The sequence below is a fragment of the Salmo salar genome, chromosome ssa08, assembly GCF_905237065.1.
Source record: "Salmo salar chromosome ssa08, Ssal_v3.1, whole genome shotgun sequence".
In the NCBI taxonomy this organism is placed as follows: Eukaryota; Metazoa; Chordata; class Actinopteri; order Salmoniformes; family Salmonidae; genus Salmo; species Salmo salar.
In genome coordinates, this window is record NC_059449.1 from 24,978,223 (window position 1) to 25,000,727 (window position 22,505).

The 22,505-nt window shown below is 42.4% G+C and overlaps 1 protein-coding gene across 1 annotated transcript in view; it reads right to left on the reverse strand.

Annotated features, from left to right (window-relative positions):
* Positions 1–22,505, reverse strand: part of LOC106592866 (ankyrin-2) — a 159,241-nt gene that overhangs the window by 77,899 nt on the left and 58,837 nt on the right. The window contains 13 exon segments of the mRNA XM_045723110.1: positions 2,459–2,557; positions 3,457–3,555; positions 3,695–3,892; positions 6,136–6,234; positions 7,493–7,690; positions 8,667–8,864; positions 10,209–10,307; positions 12,592–12,690; positions 12,951–13,049; positions 20,100–20,198; positions 20,757–20,842; positions 21,030–21,132; positions 21,862–21,960. Coding sequence (XP_045579066.1) covers positions 2,459–2,557; positions 3,457–3,555; positions 3,695–3,892; positions 6,136–6,234; positions 7,493–7,690; positions 8,667–8,864; positions 10,209–10,307; positions 12,592–12,690; positions 12,951–13,049; positions 20,100–20,198; positions 20,757–20,842; positions 21,030–21,132; positions 21,862–21,960 — 1,575 coding nt within the window.

The window sequence follows — 22,505 nt, forward strand, 5'->3', positions numbered from 1 at the left end:
GTGTTATATAGGGGATAGTATTATGGGTCAACAGTAGTGTTATATAGGGGATAGTATTATGGATCAACAGTAGTGTTATATAGGGGACAGTATTATGGGTCAACAGTAGTGTTATATAGGGGGCAGTATTATGTCCTGGTCCACAGTAGTGTTATATAGGGGACAGTATTATGGGTCAACAGTAGTGTTATATAGGGGATAGTATTATGTCCTGGTCAACAGTAGTGTTGTATAGGGGACAGTATTATGTCCTGGTCAACAGTAGTGTTATATAGGGGACAGTATTATGGGTCAACAGTAGTGTTATATAGGGGACAGTATTATGGGTCAACAGTAGTGTTATATAGGGGATAGTATTATGGATCAACAGTAGTGTTATATAGGGGACAGTATTATGGGTCAACAGTAGTGTTATATAGGGGACAGTATTATGGGTCAACAGTAGTGTTATATAGGGGACAGTATTATGTCCTGGTCAACAGTAGTGTTGTATAGGGGACAGTATTATGTTCTGGTCAACAGTAGTGTTATAAAGGGGACAGTATTATGGGTCAACAGTAGTGTTATATAGGGGACAGTATTATGTCCTGGTCAACAGTAGTGTTATATAGGGGACAGTATTATTAAGGGTCAACAGTAGTGTTATATAGGGGACAGTATTATGGGTCAACAGTAGTGTTATATAGGGAACAGTATAATGAGTCAACAGTAGTGTTATATAGGGGACAGTATTATGGGTCAACAGTAGTGTTATATAGGGGACATTATAATGAGTCAACAGTAGTGTTATATAGGGGACAGTATTATGTCCTGGTGAACAGTAGTGTTATATAGGGGACAGTATTATGGGTCAACAGTAGTGTTATATAGGGGATAGTATTATGGGTCAACAGTAGTGTTATATAGGGGATAGTATTATGTCCTGGTCAACAGTAGTGTTGTATAGGGGGCAGTATTATGTCCTGGTGAACAGTAGTGTTATATAGGGGACAGTATTATGGGTCAACAGTACTGTTATATAGGGGATAGTATTATGGGTCAACAGTAGTGTTATATAGGGGATAGTATTATGTCCTGGTCAACAGTAGTGTTGTATAGGGGACAGTATTATGTTCTGGTCAACAGTAGTGTTATAAAGGGGACAGTATTATGGGTCAACAGTAGTGTTATATAGGGGACAGTATTATGTCCTGGTCAACAGTAGTGTTATATAGGGGACAGTATTATTAAGGGTCAACAGTAGTGTTATATAGGGGACAGTATTATGGGTCAACAGTAGTGTTATATAGGGAACAGTATAATGAGTTAACAGTAGTGTTATATAGGGGACAGTATTATGGGTCAACAGTAGTGTTATATAGGGGACATTATAATGAGTCAACAGTAGTGTTATATAGGGGACAGTATTATGTCCTGGTGAACAGTAGTGTTATATAGGGGACAGTATTATGGGTCAACAGTAGTGTTATATAGGGGATAGTATTATGGATCAACAGTAGTGTTATATAGGGGACAGTATTATGGGTCAACAGTAGTGTTATATAGGGGACAGTATTATGGGTCAACAGTAGTGTTATATAGGGGACAGTATTATGTCCTGGTCAACAGTAGTGTTGTATAGGGGACAGTATTATGTTCTGGTCAACAGTAGTGTTATAAAGGGGACAGTATTATGGGTCAACAGTAGTGTTATATAGGGGACAGTATTATGTCCTGGTCAACAGTAGTGTTATATAGGGGACAGTATTATTAAGGGTCAACAGTAGTGTTATATAGGGGACAGTATTATGGGTCAACAGTAGTGTTATATAGGGAACAGTATAATGAGTCAACAGTAGTGTTATATAGGGGACAGTATTATGTCCTGGTGAACAGTAGTGTTATATAGGGGACAGTATTATGGGTCAACAGTAGTGTTATATAGGGGACAGTATTATGTCCTGGTCAACAGTAGTGTTATATAGGGGACAGTATTATGTCCTGGTGAACAGTAGTGTTATATAGGGGACAGTATTATGGGTCAACAGTAGTGTTATATAGGGGACAGTATTATGTCCTGGTGAACAGTAGTGTTATATAGGGGACAGTATTATGGGTCAACAGTAGTGTTATATAGGGAACAGTATAATGAGTCAACAGTAGTGTTATATAGGGGATAGTATTATGGGTCAACAGTAGTGTTATATAGGGGACAGTATTATGTCCTGGTCAACAGTAGTGTTATATAGGGGACAGTATTATGTCCTGGTGAACAGTAGTGTTATATAGGGGACAGTATTATGGGTCAACAGTAGTGTTATATAGGGGACAGTATTATGAGTCAACAGTAGTGTTATATAGGGGACAGTATTATGAGTCAACAGTAGTGTTATATATATTTATGTTATATATAGTTCTATATTTCCATGGTAAAACATTTGAAAGTCGTTCCCCCTCCAGGTTTGTGTTGTTTTCTCACCTTGGCGGTGGCGTGGGGCGACGCCCCTTTGTCCAGCAGCAGCAGCGCCACCTGCTGGTTGTCATAGTGAGCTGCCACGTGCAGCGGAGTCAGACCGTTCTGGAGGAGAGAAACCCACTTTATTACTCATCCCTTCATCTCTCTCTCCTTCTCTTTTTCTCTCTCTAGCTATTCTGTCTTCCCTCATCCCTTCATCTCTCTCTCCTTCTCTTTTTCTCTCTCTAGCTATTCTGTCTTCCCTCATCCCTTCATCTCTCCCTCTCTTCTTCTCTCTCTGGCTATTCTGTCTTCCCTCATCCCTTCATCTCTCCCTCTCTTCTTCTCTCTCTGGCTATTCTGTCTTCCCTCATCCCTTCATCTCTCCCTCTCTTCTTCTCTCTCTGGCTATTCTGTCTTCCCTCATCCCTTCATCTCTCCCTCTCTTCTTCTCTCTCTGGCTATTCTGTCTTCCCTCATCCCTTCATCTCTCCCTATCTTTTTCTCTCTCTGGCTATTCTGTCTTCCCTCATCCTTTCATCTCTCTCCTTCTCTTTTTCTCTCTCTAGCTATTCTGTCTTCCCTCATCCCTTCATCTCTCCCTCTCTTTTTCTCTCTCTAGCTATTCTGTCTTCTCTCATCCCTTCATCTCTCCCTATCTTTTTCTCTCTCTAGCTATTCTGTCTTCCCTCATCCCTTCATCTCTCCCTCTCTTTTTCTCTCTCTAGCTATTCTGTCTTCTCTCATCCCTTCATCTCTCCCTATCTTTTTCTCTCTCTAGCTATTCTGTCGTCCCTCTCTCCTTCTATAATCGATTTCTATGCTAACACTAGTTCTAGCTATTGTATTTCTGTGATAACAATAGTTCTAGTTATTGTATTTCTGTAATAACACCAGTTCTACTTGCTGTATTTCTGTGGAAACACTAGTTCTACTTGCTGTATTTCTGTGATAACACCAGTTCTACTTGCTGTAATTCTATAATAACACCAGCTCTAGTTGCTGTATGTCTATGATAATACCTTGCCGGCATCGTCAGGCATAGCTTTGCGCTGCAGGAGGAGTTTTGCCACCTCCAGGCTTCCATACTTGGCTGATACATGTAGAGGAGTGAATCCTTTCTGTAAGGGAGGAGGATACATGTAGAGGAGGCAGATACAGCTCTGTGTGTGTGTGTGTGTGTGTGTGTGTGTGTGTGTGTGTGTGTGTGTGTGTGTGTGTGTGTGTGTGTGTGTGTGTGTGTGTGTGTGTATATCCTACCTTGGTAGCCAGTGAGTGTGAAGCCCCAGCCTCCAACAACACAGCGGTGGTCTCCACCTGTCCCTCCCTGGCAGCGATGTGTAGAGGACTGTATCCATTAGTAGTGGAGGCGTCAGGATGAGCCATGTGCTGCAGCAACAGCTGGACGATCTCTGTCTTTCCCAGACGGGACGCGATGTGGAGGGGGGTCTGGTCCTCCTACAGGGATGGGATTGAAGGCTTTAGGGTGCTGTCTCAGCTCGGCTGGTTAAACCACCATGTATACTAGCCCGGGTGACATTCTGGGCCATGCCATGTTTGAAAATAAAAAATGTCACTAGCCATCGGGATAGTTTGGCAAATGTTCAACTAGCCGGTCTAAAAATGACTTGTTTCCGACTAGTGGGCCAAGCTTCCTTTCCTTCCCTAGTTATACATGTCATGTTTCACCTGTAAATAGCGGCAAATGTCAATTACACAGCAGTAGTAATGAAGGAATGAAAATATCATTTGAATGCGGCACGGCGCAGAAAAGTAGATTTTTACTGCAGTCTGTCTGGTCAGTTGTTACTGAGACTGGTCTGTCTGGCCAGTTGTTTCTGTGACTGGTCTGTCTGGCCAGTTGTTACTGTGACTGGTCTGTCTGGTCAGTTGTTACTGAGACTGGTCTGTCTGGCCAGTTGTTACTGTGACTGGTCTGTCTGGTCAGTTGTTACTGTGACTGGTCTGTCTGGCCAGTTGTTTCTGTGACTGGTCTGTCTGGCCAGTTGTTACTGTGACTGGTCTGTCTGGTCAGTTGTTACTGTGACTGGTCTGTCTGGCCAGTTGTTACTGTGACTGGTCTGTCTGGTCAGTTGTTACTGTGACTGGTCTGTCTGGCCAGTTGTTACTGTGACTGGTCTGTCTGGTCAGTTGTTACTGTGACTGGTCTGTCTGGTCAGTTGTTACTGTGACTGGTCCGTCTGGCCAGTTGTTACTGTGACTGGTCTGCGTCAGTTGTTACTGTGACTGGTCCGTCTGGTCAGTTGTTACTGAGACTGGTCTGTCTGGCCAGTTGTTACTGTGACTGGTCTGTCTGGTCAGTTGTTACTGTGACTGGTCCGTCTGGCCAGTTGTTACTGTGACTGGTCTGTCTGGTCAGTTGTTACTGTGACTGGTCCGTCTGGTCAGTTGTTACTGTGACTGGTCCGTCTGGCCAGTTGTTACTGTGACTGGTCTGGTCAGTTGTTACTGTGACTGGTCCGTCTGGCCAGTTGTTACTGTGACTGGTCTGTCTGGTCAGTTGTTACTGTGACTGGTCTGTCTGGTCAGTTGTTACTGTGACTGGTCTGTCTGGCCAGTTGTTACTGTGACTGGTCTGTCTGACCAGTTGTTACTGTGACTGGTCCGTCTGGCCAGTTGTTACTGTGACTGGTCTGTCTGGCCAGTTGTTACTGTGACTGGTCTGTCTGGCCAGTTGTTACTGTGACTGGTCCGTCTGGCCAGTTGTTACTGTGACTGGTCTGGTCAGTTGTTACTGTGACTGGTCTGTCTGGCCAATTGTTACTGTGACTGGTCTGTCTGGCCAGTTGTTACTGTGACTGGTCCGTCTGGCCAGTTGTTACTGTGACTGGTCTGTCTGGTCAGTTATTACTGTGACTGGTCCGTCTGGCCAGTTGTTACTGTGACTGGTCTGTCTGGTCAGTTGTTACTGTGACTGGTCTGTCTGGTCAGTTGTTACTGTGACTGGTCCGTCTGGCCAGTTGTTACTGTGACTGGTCTGGTCAGTTGTTACTGTGACTGGTCTGGCCAGTTGTTACTGTGACTGGTCTGTCTGGCCAGTTGTTACTGTGACTGGTCTGTCTGGCCAGTTGTTACTGTGACTGGTCTGTCTGGCCAGTTGTTACTGTGACTGGTCTGTCTGGTCAGTTGTTACTGTGACTGGTCTGTCTGGCCAGTTGTTACTGTGACTGGTCTGTCTGGCCAGTTGTTACTGTGACTGGTCCGTCTGGCCAGTTGTTACTGTGACTGGTCTGTCTGGTCAGTTGTTACTGTGACTGGTCTGTCTGGCCAGTTGTTACTGTGACTGGTCCGTCTGGCCAGTTGTTACTGTGACTGGTCCGTCTGGCCAGTTGTTACTGTGACTGGTCTGTCTGGCCAGTTGTTACTGTGACTGGTCTGTCTGGCCAGTTGTTACTGTGACTGGTCTGTCTGGTCAGTTGTTACTGTGACTGGTCTGTCTGGCCAGTTGTTACTGTGACTGGTCTGTCTGGCCAGTTGTTACTGTGACTGGTCTGTCTGGTCAGTTGTTACTGTGACTGGTCTGTCTGGCCAGTTGTTACTGTGACTGGTCTGTCTGGTCAGTTGTTACTGTGACTGGTCTGTCTGGTCAGCTGTTACCAGTTGTGTGTACAACTCCTTGTATTACGATTGGATGTCATTCGCACATAGAAATCCCCCCCCTCACATACTAAATGACTCACTCTTGCCATGGCGTCGACCAGAGCTCCGTTCCTCAGGAGACATCGAACCACCTCTATCTGACCAGCACGGGCCGCCATGTGTAACGCTGTCTCACCACGCTACACACACACACACACACACACACGTTAGAACACACACAAACACAACCACGTCCACTACCAGCTAAAAGGTCTGCTGTGGTTGGTCAATACTGACTGTAAAACCCAGGAAGTGGGTGTGTAGATTTGTAGACATGGAATCACCAGTCACTCTAATAATGTTTACATTACTGCTTTACTCATCTCATATTTACAGTTCATACTGTATTCTATTCTACTGTATTTTAGTCAACGCCACTCCTCCATCTCATATTTACAGTTCATACTGTATTCTATTCTACTGTATTTTAATCATTGCTCGTCCTAATAAATTATATATTTCTTAATTCCATTATTTTACTTTTAGATATGTGTGTTGTTGTGAATTGTTAGATATTACTGTACTGTTGGAGCTATGAACACAAGCATTTAGTTAGATATTACTGTTGGAGCTAGGAACACAAGCATTTAGTTAGATATTACTGCACTGTAGGAGCTAGGAACACAAGCATTTAGTTAGATATTACTGCACTGTTGGAGCTAGCAACACAAGCATTTAGTTAGATACTACTGTACTGTTGGAGCTAGCAACACAAGCATATAGTTATATATTACTGCACTGTTGGAGCTAGAAACACAAGCATTTAGTTAGATATTACTGCACTGTTGGAGCTATGAACACAAGCATTTAGTTAGATACTACTGTACTGTTGGAGCTAGGAACACAAGCATTTAGCTAGATACTACTGTACTGTTGGAGCTAGGAACACAAGCATTTAGTTAGATACTACTGTACTGTTGGAGCTAGGAACACAAGCATTTAGTTAGATATTACTGCACTGTTGGAGCTAGGAACACAAGCATTTAGTTAGATACTACTGTACTGTTGGAGCTAGGAACACAAGCATTTAGTTAGATATTACTGTTGGAGCTGGGAACACAAGCATTTAGTTAGATACTACTGTACTGTTGGAGCTAGGAACACAAGCATTTAGTTAGATATTACTGTTGGAGCTAGGAACACAAGCATTTAGTTAGATATTACTGTACTGTTGGAGCTAGAAACACAAGCATTTAGTTAGATATTACTGTTGGAGCTAGAAACACTAGCATTTAGTTAGATACTACTGTACTGTTGGAGCTAGAAACACAAGCATTTAGTTAGATACTACTGTACTGTTGGAGCTGGGAACACAAGCATTTCACTACACCCGTAATAACATCTGCTAAACAGGTGTACGTGACCGATAACATTTGATTTGATTGTATCGGTACTGACGATGTTGCAGACGTCAGGCGAGGCTCCGTTCTGCAGCAGCAGCAGCACCATGTTGAGATGACCCATAAAGGCTGACACATGGATGGGGGTCAGACCAGACTCTGTGATGGCCTGGATAGAGGCTCCGTATTTCACCAGCAGCTCCATCACCTTCACCCTGTTCTTCTTACAGGCGATGTGCAGCGGAGTGAACCCATTCTGAACACACAGAAACACACACAGCAACGTTGGGGAAAACATTCAAACAACTTAACTGTTGTATTACGTCTGTACCAGTGTGTTTCTCTCTCTGTGTGTGTGTGTGTGTGTGTGTGTGTGTGTGTGTGTGTGTGTGTGTGTGTGTGTGTGTGTGTGTGTGTGTGTGTGTGTGTGTGTGTGTGTGTGTGTGTGTGTGTGTGTGTGTGAGTGTGTGTGTGTATCAGTGTGCATTATATTTGTACCAGTTTGTGTGTGTGTGTATTAGGTCTGTACCAGTGTGTGTGTGTGTGTGTGTGTGTGTGTGTGTGTGTGTGTGTGTGTGTGTGTGTGTGTGTGTGTGTGTGTGTGTGTGTGTGAGTGTGTGTGTGTATCAGTGTGCATTATATCTGTACCAGTTTGTGTGTGTGTGTATTAGGTCTGTACCAGTGTGTGTGTGTGTGTGTGTGTGTGTGTGTGTGTGTGTGTGTGTGTGTGTGTGTGTGTGTTATTAGGTCTGTACCAGTGTGTGTGTGTGTGTGTGTGTGTGTGTGTGTATTAGGTCTGTACCAGTGTGTGTGTGTGTGTGTGTATTAGGTCTGTACCAGTGTGTGTGTGTGTGTGTGTGTGTGTGTGTGTGTGTGTATTAGGTCTGTACCAGTGTGTGTGTGTGTGTGTGTGTATTAGGTCTGTACCAGTGTGTGTGTGTATTAGGTCTGTACCAGTGTGTGTACCAGTGTGTGTGTGTGTGTGTATTAGGTCTGTACCAGTGTGTGTGTGTATTAGGTCTGTACCAGTGTGTGTGTGTATTAGGTTTGTACCAGTGTGTGTGTGTATTAGGTCTGTACCAGTGTGTGTGTGTATTAGCTCTGTACCAGTGTGTGTGTGTATTAGGTTTGTACCAGTGTGTGTGTGTGTATTAGCTCTGTACCAGTGTGTGTGTGTATTGTGACAGGGTAGATGGTCTGTACCAGTGTGTGTGTGTGTATTAAATCCGTACCAGAGCCCTAACGTTGGGGTTAGCCCTCTTGTCCAGCAGCAGCTTGGTGACTCTGTAGTGACCACAGTGGGCGGCGACATGCAGCGCCGTCAGGTAGTCCAGGGTGACATCATCAACAGGCGCCTTGTGCTGCAGCAGGTGTTTGACACACTCCACATGGTCTCCCTGGGCCGACATGTGGAGGGGGGAGAGACCGTTCTATAGGGGGAGGGGAGAGAGGGGGAGAGGGGGGAGGGAGAGGGAGAGAGGGAGGGGGGGAGAGAGGGAGGGGAGAGGGAGGGGAGAGGGAGGGGAGAGAGGGGGTGAGAGAGGGAGGGGGAGAGAAAGGGAGGGAGGGAGGGAGGGAGGGAGGGAGGGAGGGAGGGAGGGAGGGAGGGAGGGAGGGAGGGAGGGAGGGAGGGAGGGAGGGAGGGAGGGAGGGAGGGAGGGAGGGAGGAGGGAGGGTGGAGAGAGTGAGAGAGAGGGAGGGGAGAGAGGGGGTGAGAGAGGTAGGGGGAAGAGAGAGGTAGGGTGGAGAGAAGGAGAGAGAGAGAGGGAAGGAGGGACAGAGGGAGGGAAGTGGCGAGGGAGAGGGAGAGAGAGGGAGGGAGGGAGCGAGAGAGGGAGAGAGAGAGAGAAGGAGGGAGAGAGGGAGGGAAGGGGGAGAGAGTGAGAGGGAGGGAGGGTGGAGAGAGGGAGAGAGAGAAGGAAGGAAGGTGAGAGGGAGGAGGGAGGGAGGGAGGGAGGGAGGGAGGGAGGGAGGGAGGGAGGGAAGGAAGGAAGGGGAGAGGGAGAGAGAGGGTGGAGAGAGGGAGAGAGAGGGAGAGAGAGAGAAGGAAGGATGGAGAGAGGGAGGGGAGCGAGAGGGGGAGAGGGAGAGACGATCATTTTGTTAGATTTCTGTGACAGTTTACTTGACGATGTCACGCCCTGACCTGAGAGAGACGTTTTGTTTCTCTATTTTGGTTAGGTCAGGGTGTGATTTGGGTGGGCATTCGAGATTTGTAGTTCTTTGTTCTATTCTATGTTTTCTATTTCTATGTTGTCAGGTTCTAGTTTTGTATTTCTATGTTGGGGTTTTGTTTGGGATGATCTCCAATTAGAGGCAGCTGGTCCTCGTTGTCTCTAATTGGAGATCCTACTTAAGTAGGGTTTTTTTCCGCCTGGGTTTGTGGGAGATTATTTCTGAGTTAGTGTATGTTTCTACTCTGCGTCACAGTTTGTTGTTTTTTTGTTAGTTCGGTTTATTTTATGTATGTATTGCAAAGTTTCACAGTGAAAATAAAATGTGGAACGACACACACGCTGCACCTTGGTCCGCTCCTCCTTTCGACAACCGTGACAGAAGAGTTCTTCCTGACTCCATAAGTGTCATAATCACATCGTAAAGTGTCATAACACATGACAAAACACGGCAAAAGAATCTCACCAAAATGTGTGTATACCATATAAACTCTATGTATGTGTGTGAGTATGTGTGGTGTGTATTTCCTGTGTGCGTTTGTTTGTATATATTGTATGTATGTGTGTGTGTGTGTGTGAGTGTGTATTTTGCGTGTGTACCTTGGTCCTAGCCAGTATGGGTGCTCCTCTCTCCAGCAGTAGTTCTATGGCGGGGTCATGTCCACTCCGCGCTGCACAGTGTAGAGGAGTGAGGCCGTCCTGAGAGACACACACACACACACACACACACACACACACACACACACACACACACACACACACACACACACACACACACACACACACACACACACACCCGACCACACACACACCACACACACACGTGCATAAGTATCCTTATTGCAGACAAGAAAATGTCCAACAGCAAATGGAGCCAGAGGGATGAAACATGTAATACACTAGTAGGTAGAGAGAGAGAGAGACAGAGAGAGAGAGACAGAGAGAGACAGAGAGAGAGACAGAGAGAGACAGAGAGAGAGACAGAGAGAGACAGAGAGAGAGACAGAGAGAGACAGAGAGAGAGACAGAGAGAGAGAGAGAGAGAGACAGAGAGAGAGAGAGAGACTTTCAAATGTAATAAATGTCTCCTGGGAAACTTTGACCATCTACCCTGTTACACCACCATCTACCCTGTTACACCACCATCTACCCTGTTACACCACCAGCTACCCTGTTACACCACCATCTACCCTGTTACACCACCATCTACCCTGTTACACCACCATCTACCCTGTTACACCACCATCTACCCTGTTACACCACCATCTACCCTGTTACACCACCATCTACCCTGTTACACCACCATCTACCCTGTTACACCACCATCTACCCTGTTACACCACCATCTACCCTGTTACACCACCATCTACCCTGTTACACCACCATCTACCCTGTTACACCACCATCTACCCTGTTACACCACCATCTACCCTGTCAAACCACCATCTACCCTGTTACACCACCATCTACCCTGTTACACCACCATCTACCCTGTTACACCACCATCTACCCTGTTACACTATCTACCCTGTTACACCACCATCTACCCTGTCACACCACCATCTACCCTGTTACACCACCATCTACCCTGTTACACCACCATCTACCCTGTTACACCACCATCTACCCTGTTACACCACCATCTACCCTGTTACACTATCTACCCTGTTACACCACCATCTACCCTGTCACACCACCATCTACCCTGCTACACTATCTACCCTGTTACACCACCATCTACCCTGTTACACCACCATCTACCCTGTTACACCACCATCTACCCTGTTACACCACCATCTACCCTGTTACACCACCACCTACCCTGTTACACCACCATCTACCCTGTTACACCACCATCTACCCTGTTACACCACCATCTACCCTGTTACACCACCATCTACCCTGTTACACCACCATCTACCCTGTTACACCATCTACCCTGTTACACCACCATCTACCCTGTTACACCACCATCTACCCTGTTACACCACCATCTACCCTGTTACACCACCATCTACCCTGTCACACCACCATCTACCCTGTTACACCATCTACCCTGTCACACCACCATCTACCCTGTTACACCTTCTACCCTGTTACACCACCATCTACCCTGTTACACCACCATCTACCCTGTCACACCACCATCTACCCTGTTACACCATCTACCCTGTTACACCACCATCTACCCTGTTACACCACCATCTACCCTGTTACACCATTTACCCTGTTACACCACCATCTACCCTGTTACACCACCATCTACCCTGTTACACCACCATCTACCCTGTCACACCACCATCTACCCTGTTACACCACCATCTACCCTGTTACACCACCATCTACCCTGTGTGTATCTGGCCTTTTCATTACTTGTCATTCCTAACACCAACCAACCATAGAATCAGACATTCTATTTCCATGACTACAACAGTTCTCCATTCTGTCTCCATGACTACAGCAGTTCTCCATTCTGTCTCCATGACTACAAAAGTTCTCCATTCTGTCTCCATGACTACAAAAGTTCTCCATTCTGTCTCCATGACTACAGCAGTTCTCCATTCTGTCTCCATGACTACAACAGTTCTCCATTCTGTCTCCATGACTACAAAAGTTCTCCATTCTGTCTCCATGACTACAAAAGTTCTCCATTCTGTCTCCATGACTACAGCAGTTCTCCATTCTGTCTCCATGACTACAAAAGTTCTCCATTCTGTCTCCATGACTACAACAGTTCTCAATTCTGTCTCCATGACTACAAAAGTTCTCCATTCTGTCTCCATGACTACAACAGTTCTCCATTCTGTCTCCATGACTTCAACAGTTCTTCCAAGTGTTTTGATCTAAAACGCAAATAAAATCACAATATTTGGTTAAAAAAAATCACAATCCCATTATTTGCCCTTTTAGTGCAGCCCTGGCTGGAGGGGAGTGTTTTCAATCCATCTGTCTCTCTCTCTCTGTGTGTGTGTGTAGTACTCACCCTGGTCTTGGCATCTATCTGAGCTCCTCTATCCAGCAGTAGAGCTACCATGTTGGTGTTCCCTCTCTTAGAGGCCACATGGAGAGGAGTTATCCCATTCTATAGACACACACACACACACACACACACACACACACACACACACACACACACACACACACAAACACACAAACACACACACACACACACACACACACACACACACACACACACACACACACACACACACACACACACACACACACACACACACACACACACACACACACACACACACAAACAGTGTCATATAATAAGACGTATTAAGAAGGGGGGGATAAGAAGTGATGACAGTAGGACCGGTCTTCACAGTGTCCTACCCTGGCTGTGAAGTCTATGGCGGCCCCTCGGTTCAGCAGGAGGGTGGAGACATTCACGTTGCCATAGTGAGCAGCGATGTGCAGGGGGGTAAACCCACTCTGTTAGGGGGAGGAGAGAGAGAGAAGAGGGAGGAGGAGTAGATGGAGGAGGGAAGGGAGAATGTGAAATAGAGAGAGAGAGAGAGAGAGGACCAAGAGAGGGATGGGGAAACGAAAAGAAAGAGAGAATAGAAAGACACATGAGATTCAGTTCAACTGCAGATCCAACAGAAGAAAGACAGACTCTTAGTTCATGCAGCATTCCCATGATGCACCACTACCGGAGAAAAAGAGCGATGAGGAAATAAAATCAAGAAAAGAGAGGAAAGAGAAAGCTAATGAATCAGTACAGTACAGACTACGCCTGGTGGCCCCTGGTCAGTACATGATACAGTACAGACTACAACATGTGGCCCCTGGTCAGTACATGATACAGTACAGACTACACTCTGTGGTCCCTGGTCAGTACATGATACAGTACAGACTACACTCTGTGGGCCCTTAGGGAGTAGGGTGCCATAGGGCTCAGAACTAAAGTAGTGCACTATATAGGAGTGCTCTGTCCTAAAGTAATGCACTATATAGGGAGTAGGGTGCCATAGGGCTCTAAGTGTGCACTATATAGAATCAGGGTCTGGTCTAAAGTAATGCACCATATAGGGAATAGGGTGCATTGGGCGCGATTTGCACAATCTGCGACTGAAAAAGAAACAAATAATGCTAACACTACATTTACCTATAACACTACATTAAGCCTATAACACTACATTAAGCCTATAACACTACATTAAGCCTATAACACTACATTAAGCATATAACACTACATTAAGCCTATAACACTACATTAAGCCTATAACACTACATTAAGCTTATAACACTACATTAAGCCTATAACACTACATTAAGTCTATAACACTACATGAAGTTTATAACACTACATTAAGCCTATAACACTACATTAAGCCTATAACACTACATGAAGTCTATAACACTACATTAAGCCTATAACACTACATTAAGCCTATAACACTACATTAAGCCTATAACACTACATGAAGTTTATAACACTACATTAAGCCTATAACACTACATTAAGCCTATAACACTACATTAAGCCTATAACACTACATTAAGCCTATAACACTACATGAAGTTTATAACACTACATTAAGCCTATAACACTACATTAAGCTTATAACACTACATGAAGTTTATAACACTACATTAAGCCTATAACACTACATTAAGCCTATAACACTACATTAAGCCTATAACACTACATTAAGCCTATAACACTACATGAAGTTTATAACACTACATTAAGCCTATAACACTACATTAAGCCTATAACACTACATTAAACCTATAACACTACATTAAGCCTATAACACTACATGAAGTTTATAACACTACATTAAGCCTATACCACTACATTAAGCCTATAACACTACATTAAGCCTATAACACTACATTAAGCCTATAACAATACATGAAGTTTATAACACTACATTAAGCCTATAACACTACATTAAGCCTATAACACTACATTAAGCCTATAACACTACATTAAGCCTATAACACTACATGAAGTTTATAACACTACATTAAACCTATAACACTACATTAAGCCTATAACACTACATTAAACCTATAACACTACATTAAGCCTATAACACTACATTAAGCCTATAACACTACATTAAGCCTATAACACTACATTAAACCTATAACACTACATTAAGCCTATAACACTACATTAAGCCTATAACACTACATTAAGCCTATAACACTACATTACGCCTATAACACTACATTAAGCCTATAACACTACATTAAGCCTATAACACTACATTAAGCTTATAACACTACATTAAGCCTATAACACTACATTAAGTCTATAACACTACATGAAGTTTATAACACTACATTAAGCCTATAACACTACATTAAGCCTATAACACTACATGAAGTCTATAACACTACATTAAGCCTATAACACTACATTAAGCCTATAACACTACATTAAGCCTATAACACTACATGAAGTTTATAACACTACATTAAGCCTATAACACTACATTAAGCCTATAACACTACATTAAGCCTATAACACTACATTAAGCCTATAACACTACATTAAGCCTATAACACTACATTAAGCCTATAACACTACATGAAGTTTATAACACTACATTAAGCCTATAACACTACATTAAGCCTATAACACTACATTAAGCCTATAACACTACATTAAGCCTATAACACTACATGAAGTTTATAACACTACATTAAGCCTATAACACTACATTAAGCCTATAACACTACATTAAGCCTATAACACTACATTAAGCCTATAACACTACATGAAGTTTATAACACTACATTAAGCCTATAACACTACATTAAGCCTATAACACTACATGAAGTTTATAACACTACATTAAGCCTATAACACTACATTAAGCCTATAACACTACATTAAGCCTATAACACTACATTAAGCCTATAACACTACATGAAGTTTATAACACTACATTAAGCCTATAACACTACATTAAGCCTATAACACTACATTAAGTTTATAACACTACATTAAGCCTATAACACTACATTAAGCCTATAACACTACATTAAGCCTATAACACTACATTAAGCCTATAACACTACATTAAGCCTATAACACTACATTAAGTCTATAACACTACATTAAGCCTATAACACTACATTAAGCCTATAACACTACATTAAGCCTATAACACTACATGAAGTTTATAACACTACATTAAGCCTATAACACTACATTAAGCCTATAACACTACATTAAGCTTATAACACTACATTAAGCCTATAACACTACATTAAGCCTATAACACTACATGAAGCCTATAACACTACATTAAGCCTATAACACTACATTAAGCCTATAACACTACATTAAGCCTATAACACTACATTAAGCCTATAACACTACATGAAGTTTATAACACTACATTAAGCCTATAACACTACATTAAGCCTATAACACTACATTAAGCCTATAACACTACATTAAGCCTATAACACTACATTAAGTTTATAACACTACATTAAGCCTATAACACTAAGCCTATAACACTACATTAAGCCTATAACACTACATGAAGTTTATAACACTACATTAAGCCTATAACACTACATTAAGCCTATAACACTACATTAAGCCTATAACACTACATTAAGCCTATAACACTACATGAAGTTTATAACACTACATTAAGCCTATAACACTACATTAAGCCTATAACACTACATTAAGCCTATAACACTACATGAAGTTTATAACACTACATTAAGCCTATAACACTACATTAAGCCTATAACACTACATTAAGCCTATAACACTACATTAAGCCTATAACACTACATGAAGTTTATAACACTACATTAAGCCTATAACACTACATTAAGTTTATAACACTACATGAAGCCTATAACACTACATTAAGCCTATAACACTACATTAAGCCTATAACACTACATTAAGCCTATAACACTACATGGTAACACCTATAACACTATATTAAGCCTATAACACTACATTAAGCCTATAACACTACATTAAGCCTATAACACTACATTAAGTCTATAACACTACATTAAGCCTATAACACTACATTAAGCCTATAACACTACATTAAGCTTATAACACTACATTAAGCCTATAACACTACATTAAGCCTATAACACTACATGAAGTTTATAACACTACATTAAGCCTATAACACTACATTAAGCCTATAACACTACATTAAACCTATAACACTACATTAAGCCTATAACACTACATGAAGTTTATAACACTACATTAAGCCTATAACACTACATTAAGCCTATAACACTACATTAAGCCTATAACACTACATTAAGCCTATAACACTACATGAAGTTTATAACACTACATTAAGCCTATAACACTACATTAAGCCTATAACACTACATTAAGCCTATAACACTACATGAAGTTTATAACACTACATTAAACCTATAACACTACATGAAGTTTATAACATTACATGAAGTTTATAACACTACATTAAGCCTATTAGACTACATTAAGTCTATAACACTACATTAAACCTATAACACTACATTAAGGCTATAACACTACATTAAACTATAACACTACATTAAGTCTATAACACTACATTAATCCTATAACACTACATTAAGGCTATAACACTACATTAAACCTATAACACTACATGAAGTCTATAACACTACATTAAGCCTATAACACTACATTAAACCTATAACACTACATTAAACCTATAACACTACATTAAACCTATAACACTACATTGAAGCCTATAACACTACATTAAGCCTATAACACTACATTAAACCTATAACACTACATTAATCCTATAACACTACATTAAACCTATAACACTACATTAAACCTATAACACTACATTAAGCCTATAACACTACATTAAACCTATAACACTACATTAATCCTATAACACTACATTAAACCTATAACACTACATTAAGCCTATAACACTACATTAAACCTATAACACTACATTAAGCCTATAACACTACATTAAACCTATAACACTACATTAATCCTATAACACTACATTAAACCTACATAGAAAAAAATAGAACAAAATAACAGAGAATGTGACAATAAAGAAGTAAAATAAAGAATAAAGAACAGCACAGTAAGCGACTAGCCACTACAGAGCTCTGTTAGACAGACGGGACATACAGACAATTATATATGGAAATATATATAAAAACAGATTGATATAAAAGCAGCTATATGACAGAGTTAGTGGTAGATATTATCCTCTTACCTTCCCATTCTGGGAGACATGGGGCGATTAAGAAACATAGTTAACCTACCATACTAATACAATATATATAAATATTATCATAATATTATAATATAACCAACCATACTAATATAATATATATAATTATTATCATAATATTATAATATAACCAACCATACTAATACAATATATATAAATATTATCATAATATAACCAACCATACTAATACAATATATATAAATATTATCATGATATTATAATATAACCAACCATACTAATACAATATATATAAATATTATCATGATATTACAATATAACCAACCATACTAATACAATATATATAAATATTATCATGATATTATAATATAACCAACCATACTAATATAATATATATAAATATTATCATAATATTATAATATAACCAACCATACTAATATAATATATATAAATATTATCATAATATAACCAACCATACTAATATAATATATATAAATATTATCATAATATTATAATATAACCAACCATACTAATATAATATATATAAATATTATCATAATATAACCTACCATACTAATACAATATATATATAAATATTATCATAATATTATAATATAACCAACCATACTAATACAATATATATAAATATTATCATGATATTATAATATAACCAACCATACTAATATAATATATATAAATATTATCATGATATTAGAATATATCCAACCATACTGCAAGGCAGACTATGTGACCAAATGGCACCCTATTCCCTATTATAGTGCACTACTTTTAACCAGGGCCCACAGTGCACTATATAGGTAATAGGGTGCCATTTGAGAGGCATCCTATGACAAACTACACAGGTATTGCAGAAAGGTGATGGTGCCCTGTAAGATTTAGTGGGTGAGTTCACATGCTGTGTTTCATCAACTAGGTGATGTTATTATGTGTTAGTTCCTGACGTTAAAAACACAGTAACATACACAAAGCACAGATACAACTACAACAAAGGCTCTCTGTTTCAGGGGGGAAAATGTTATTTTCTTGGAAACAAAGACTTCAACACCGAAGAAACCCACTTTTAAAGGTGTAAAACAATGTTTTAAAAAAAAAAGTTGAAACATTCAGACATGCTCAGGACCAGGAGGCTGTTACAACAAGTCTATTTACTGGTAGAGTCAAACACTCGTATCCAACAGGCAGACAGACAGACAGACACAGACAGGCAGGCAGAGACAGACAGACAGACAACAGACACATAGGCAGATAGACAGACAGACAGGCAGGCAAAGACAGACAGACGCAGGCACAGACAGACAGACAGACAGACAGACAGACAGACAGACAGACAGACAGACAGACAGACAGACAGACAGACAGACAGACAGACAGACAGACAGACAGACAGACAGACAGACAGACAGACAGACAGACAGACAGACAGACAGACAGACAGACAGACAGACAGACAGACAGACAGACAGACACTAGATGCTAGATGTAGTGAAGAGCATGTCAGAGTCCATCATGCAGTATTTAACACAGGTCTGATGTCAACATAGGAACTACAGAGCAGAGCTAGATGAAGGTGAAGAAGGAAGAGGGGAGGAGAGGAGGGGAGGGAATGGGTAGAATCAACATGTATACCTCTGCAGTTCTGTTAACCATCATCTGATAATGCCGCAGAGAGAGGAGAGGAGAGGAGAGGAGAGGAGAGGAGAGGAGAGGAGAGGAGAGGAGAGGAGAGGAGAGGAGAGGAGAGGAGAGGAGAGGAGAGGAGAGGAGAGGAGAGGAGAGGAGAGGAGAGGAGAGGAGAGGAGGAGGAGGAGGAAAAGGAGGAGGTAGTTTGGTTGTTACACAGGGAACAGGGCAGGCAACGGCATTATAAGACAAGATGACCTCACACCAAAACCCCCACACAGGATGCTGTCATGTCTGCATACAGGTCACATGACAGATACGTCTCCAGAATCACTTTTAAAGACACAGTATTGAAACAGAGAAACAGTACATGCAAGTCTGTCACCAACCCTCTTTTATCCTCCACCCCCTCTATCCCCCATCCTCCCTCCACCCCCTCTACCCCCATCCTCCCCCCTCCTCTCTCCTCCTCCTCTCTCCTCCTCCCCTCCCCAGCTTCCCCTCCCAACACCTCTCACCTTGTTCTGTCCATCAGAAATGTAATCTTCCTCTTCCTCCCCTCTCCCCCTCCCTCCCTCCCTCCCTCCCTCCCCTCCTCTCCTCTCCTCTCCTCTCCTCTCCTCTCCTCTCCTCTCCTCCCTCTTCGGGGTACCTTGCTCTGAACATCAGCGTTGTGGTCATTCTGTAGCAGCAGGGCAGCTGCCTTGGTGTCATCCTTCCGGGCAGCGATGTGCAGGGCAGGCAGCCGCACCTGGATGGACACATTTGATTGGATCATTAAAAGACATCAACAGACAGTCCAGACATTTCAACAACTTGTATAGGATGACACAATAAAAGTCAATGACTCATTTCCATTGTGGATAGTGCCTCTCAACCCTCCTCCTCGGTGACCCCGAGACGGTTCACCATGTTGTCGTAGACCTGAACTACCTCACCAGATTCACCTAGTCACCTAGTCAACTAGGTGAATCAGGTGTGCCAGCTGTGGAATAGATCAAAGACATGGAACGGCTGAGGGCCTGTTGGAGAGAGGTACATGGTACAATACATTGTAATATGTGGTGCTCCCGAGTGGCGCAGGGGTCTAAGGTACCTCATCTCAGTGCTAGAAGCGTCACTACAGACCCTGGTTCAATTCCAGGCAGTATCACAATCGGCCGTGATTGGGAGTCCCATAGAGCGGAGCACAATTGGCCCAGCGTCGTCCGGGTTTGGCAGGGGTAGGCCGTCATTGTAAATAAGAATTTGTTTTGAACTGACTTGCCTGGTTAAATAAAGGTTAAAGGTTAAATAATACTATTATTACCTTGCCCTTGGTGTCATGCTCCAGGAGGAGAGAGACCACCTGGTTATGACACTGCTGCAAGGCTATGGCCAGGGGGTGAACCCATCCTACAGGAGGAGGAGAGGAGGAGAGAGAGGGGAGAGAGGGGGAGAGGGGGGAGAGAGGAGGGGGAGAGGGGAGAGAGGGGAGGAGAGGGGGAAAGATATCCAAATTCACAAATCTTGAGACAAACACCTACCTACACACACCTACACACACACACACCTACACACACACACACACACACACACACACCTACCTCAGTAGCAGTGCTCTGGTTCCCTCCATTCTCCAGCAGGTATCTGACCACCTCCAGGTGATTCTCCTGGGCTGCCATGTAGAGAGGAGTGAAGCCATTCTGGAGGACACACACACACACACACACACATTCAAACCGACACACACACACACACACACACACACACACACACACACATTCAAACCGACACACACACACACACACACACACACACACACACACACACACACACACACACACACACACACGGTTACTGAGAAGGTATGTTACCTGTTCCATTAGCAGGTCATTGATCCAAAGAGAATTATAGTCAGTGTCCAAAGATACACTTTAATGTGCAAATGGAGACTGGTAGTATTATACAGTGGAGACTGGTAGTATTATATAGTGGAGACTGGTGGTATTATATAGTGGAGACTGGTAGTATTATACAGTGGAGACTGGTAGTAGTATACAGTGGAGACTGGCAGTATTATACAGTGGAGACTGGTGGTATTATACAGTGGAGACTGGTAGTATTATACAGTGGAGACTGGTAGTATTATACAGTGGAGACTGGTAGTATTATACAGTGGAGACTGGTAGTATTATACAGTGGAGACTGGTAGTATTATACAGTGGAGACTGGTAGTATTATACAGTGGAGACTGGTAGTATTATACAGTGGAGACTGGTAGTAGTATACAGTGGAGACTGGTAGTATTATACAGTGGAGACTGATAGTATTATACAGTGGAGACTGATAGTATTATACAGTGTCTATGCCACTATCCCACATGGTACTGGGGTCACAGCCTATATGAGCATCATGAAGTCTATCTGTCTGACCTGTGATTGGGCGTTGATGTCGGCTCCTCTCTTCAGCAGCAGTCTAGCTACTTCCTTCTGTCCGGCCAGCGAGGCGATGTGGAGGGCTGTGTTCCCTTTCTGCAGGGAGAGGAGCATTAGGATAGGATGGTTCAGTGTGTGTGTGTGTGTGTTTATGTGTGTGTGCATGTGCATGTAGCAGTAGGTGTGTGTGTGTGTGTGTGTGTGTGTGTGTGTGTGTGTGTGTGTGTGTGTGTGTGTGTGTGTGTGTGTGTGTGTGTGTGTGTGTGTGTGTGTTTGTTTATTTGTTTGTTTGTGTGTGTGTGTGGCAGTGTGTGTGTGTGGCAGTAGGTGGTAACAGCGTAGCCTCTATGCTAACACCTTTACCAGTCACCTGTTTAAAGGTCAGGCTGCAGCCCAGCTGTCTATCAACTCTAGGTTAACATCTTGGTGGCACTATGTTGTCTCCTCAGATAACTCCTCAATAACATGCCAGATAACTCCTCAATAACATGTCAGATAACACCTCAATAACATGTCAGATAACTCCTCAATAACATGTCAGATATCTTGTCAGATAATTCCTCAATAACATGTCAAATAAAATTTCAGATAACTCCTCAATAACATTTCAGATGACTCCTCAATAACATGTCAGATAAGTC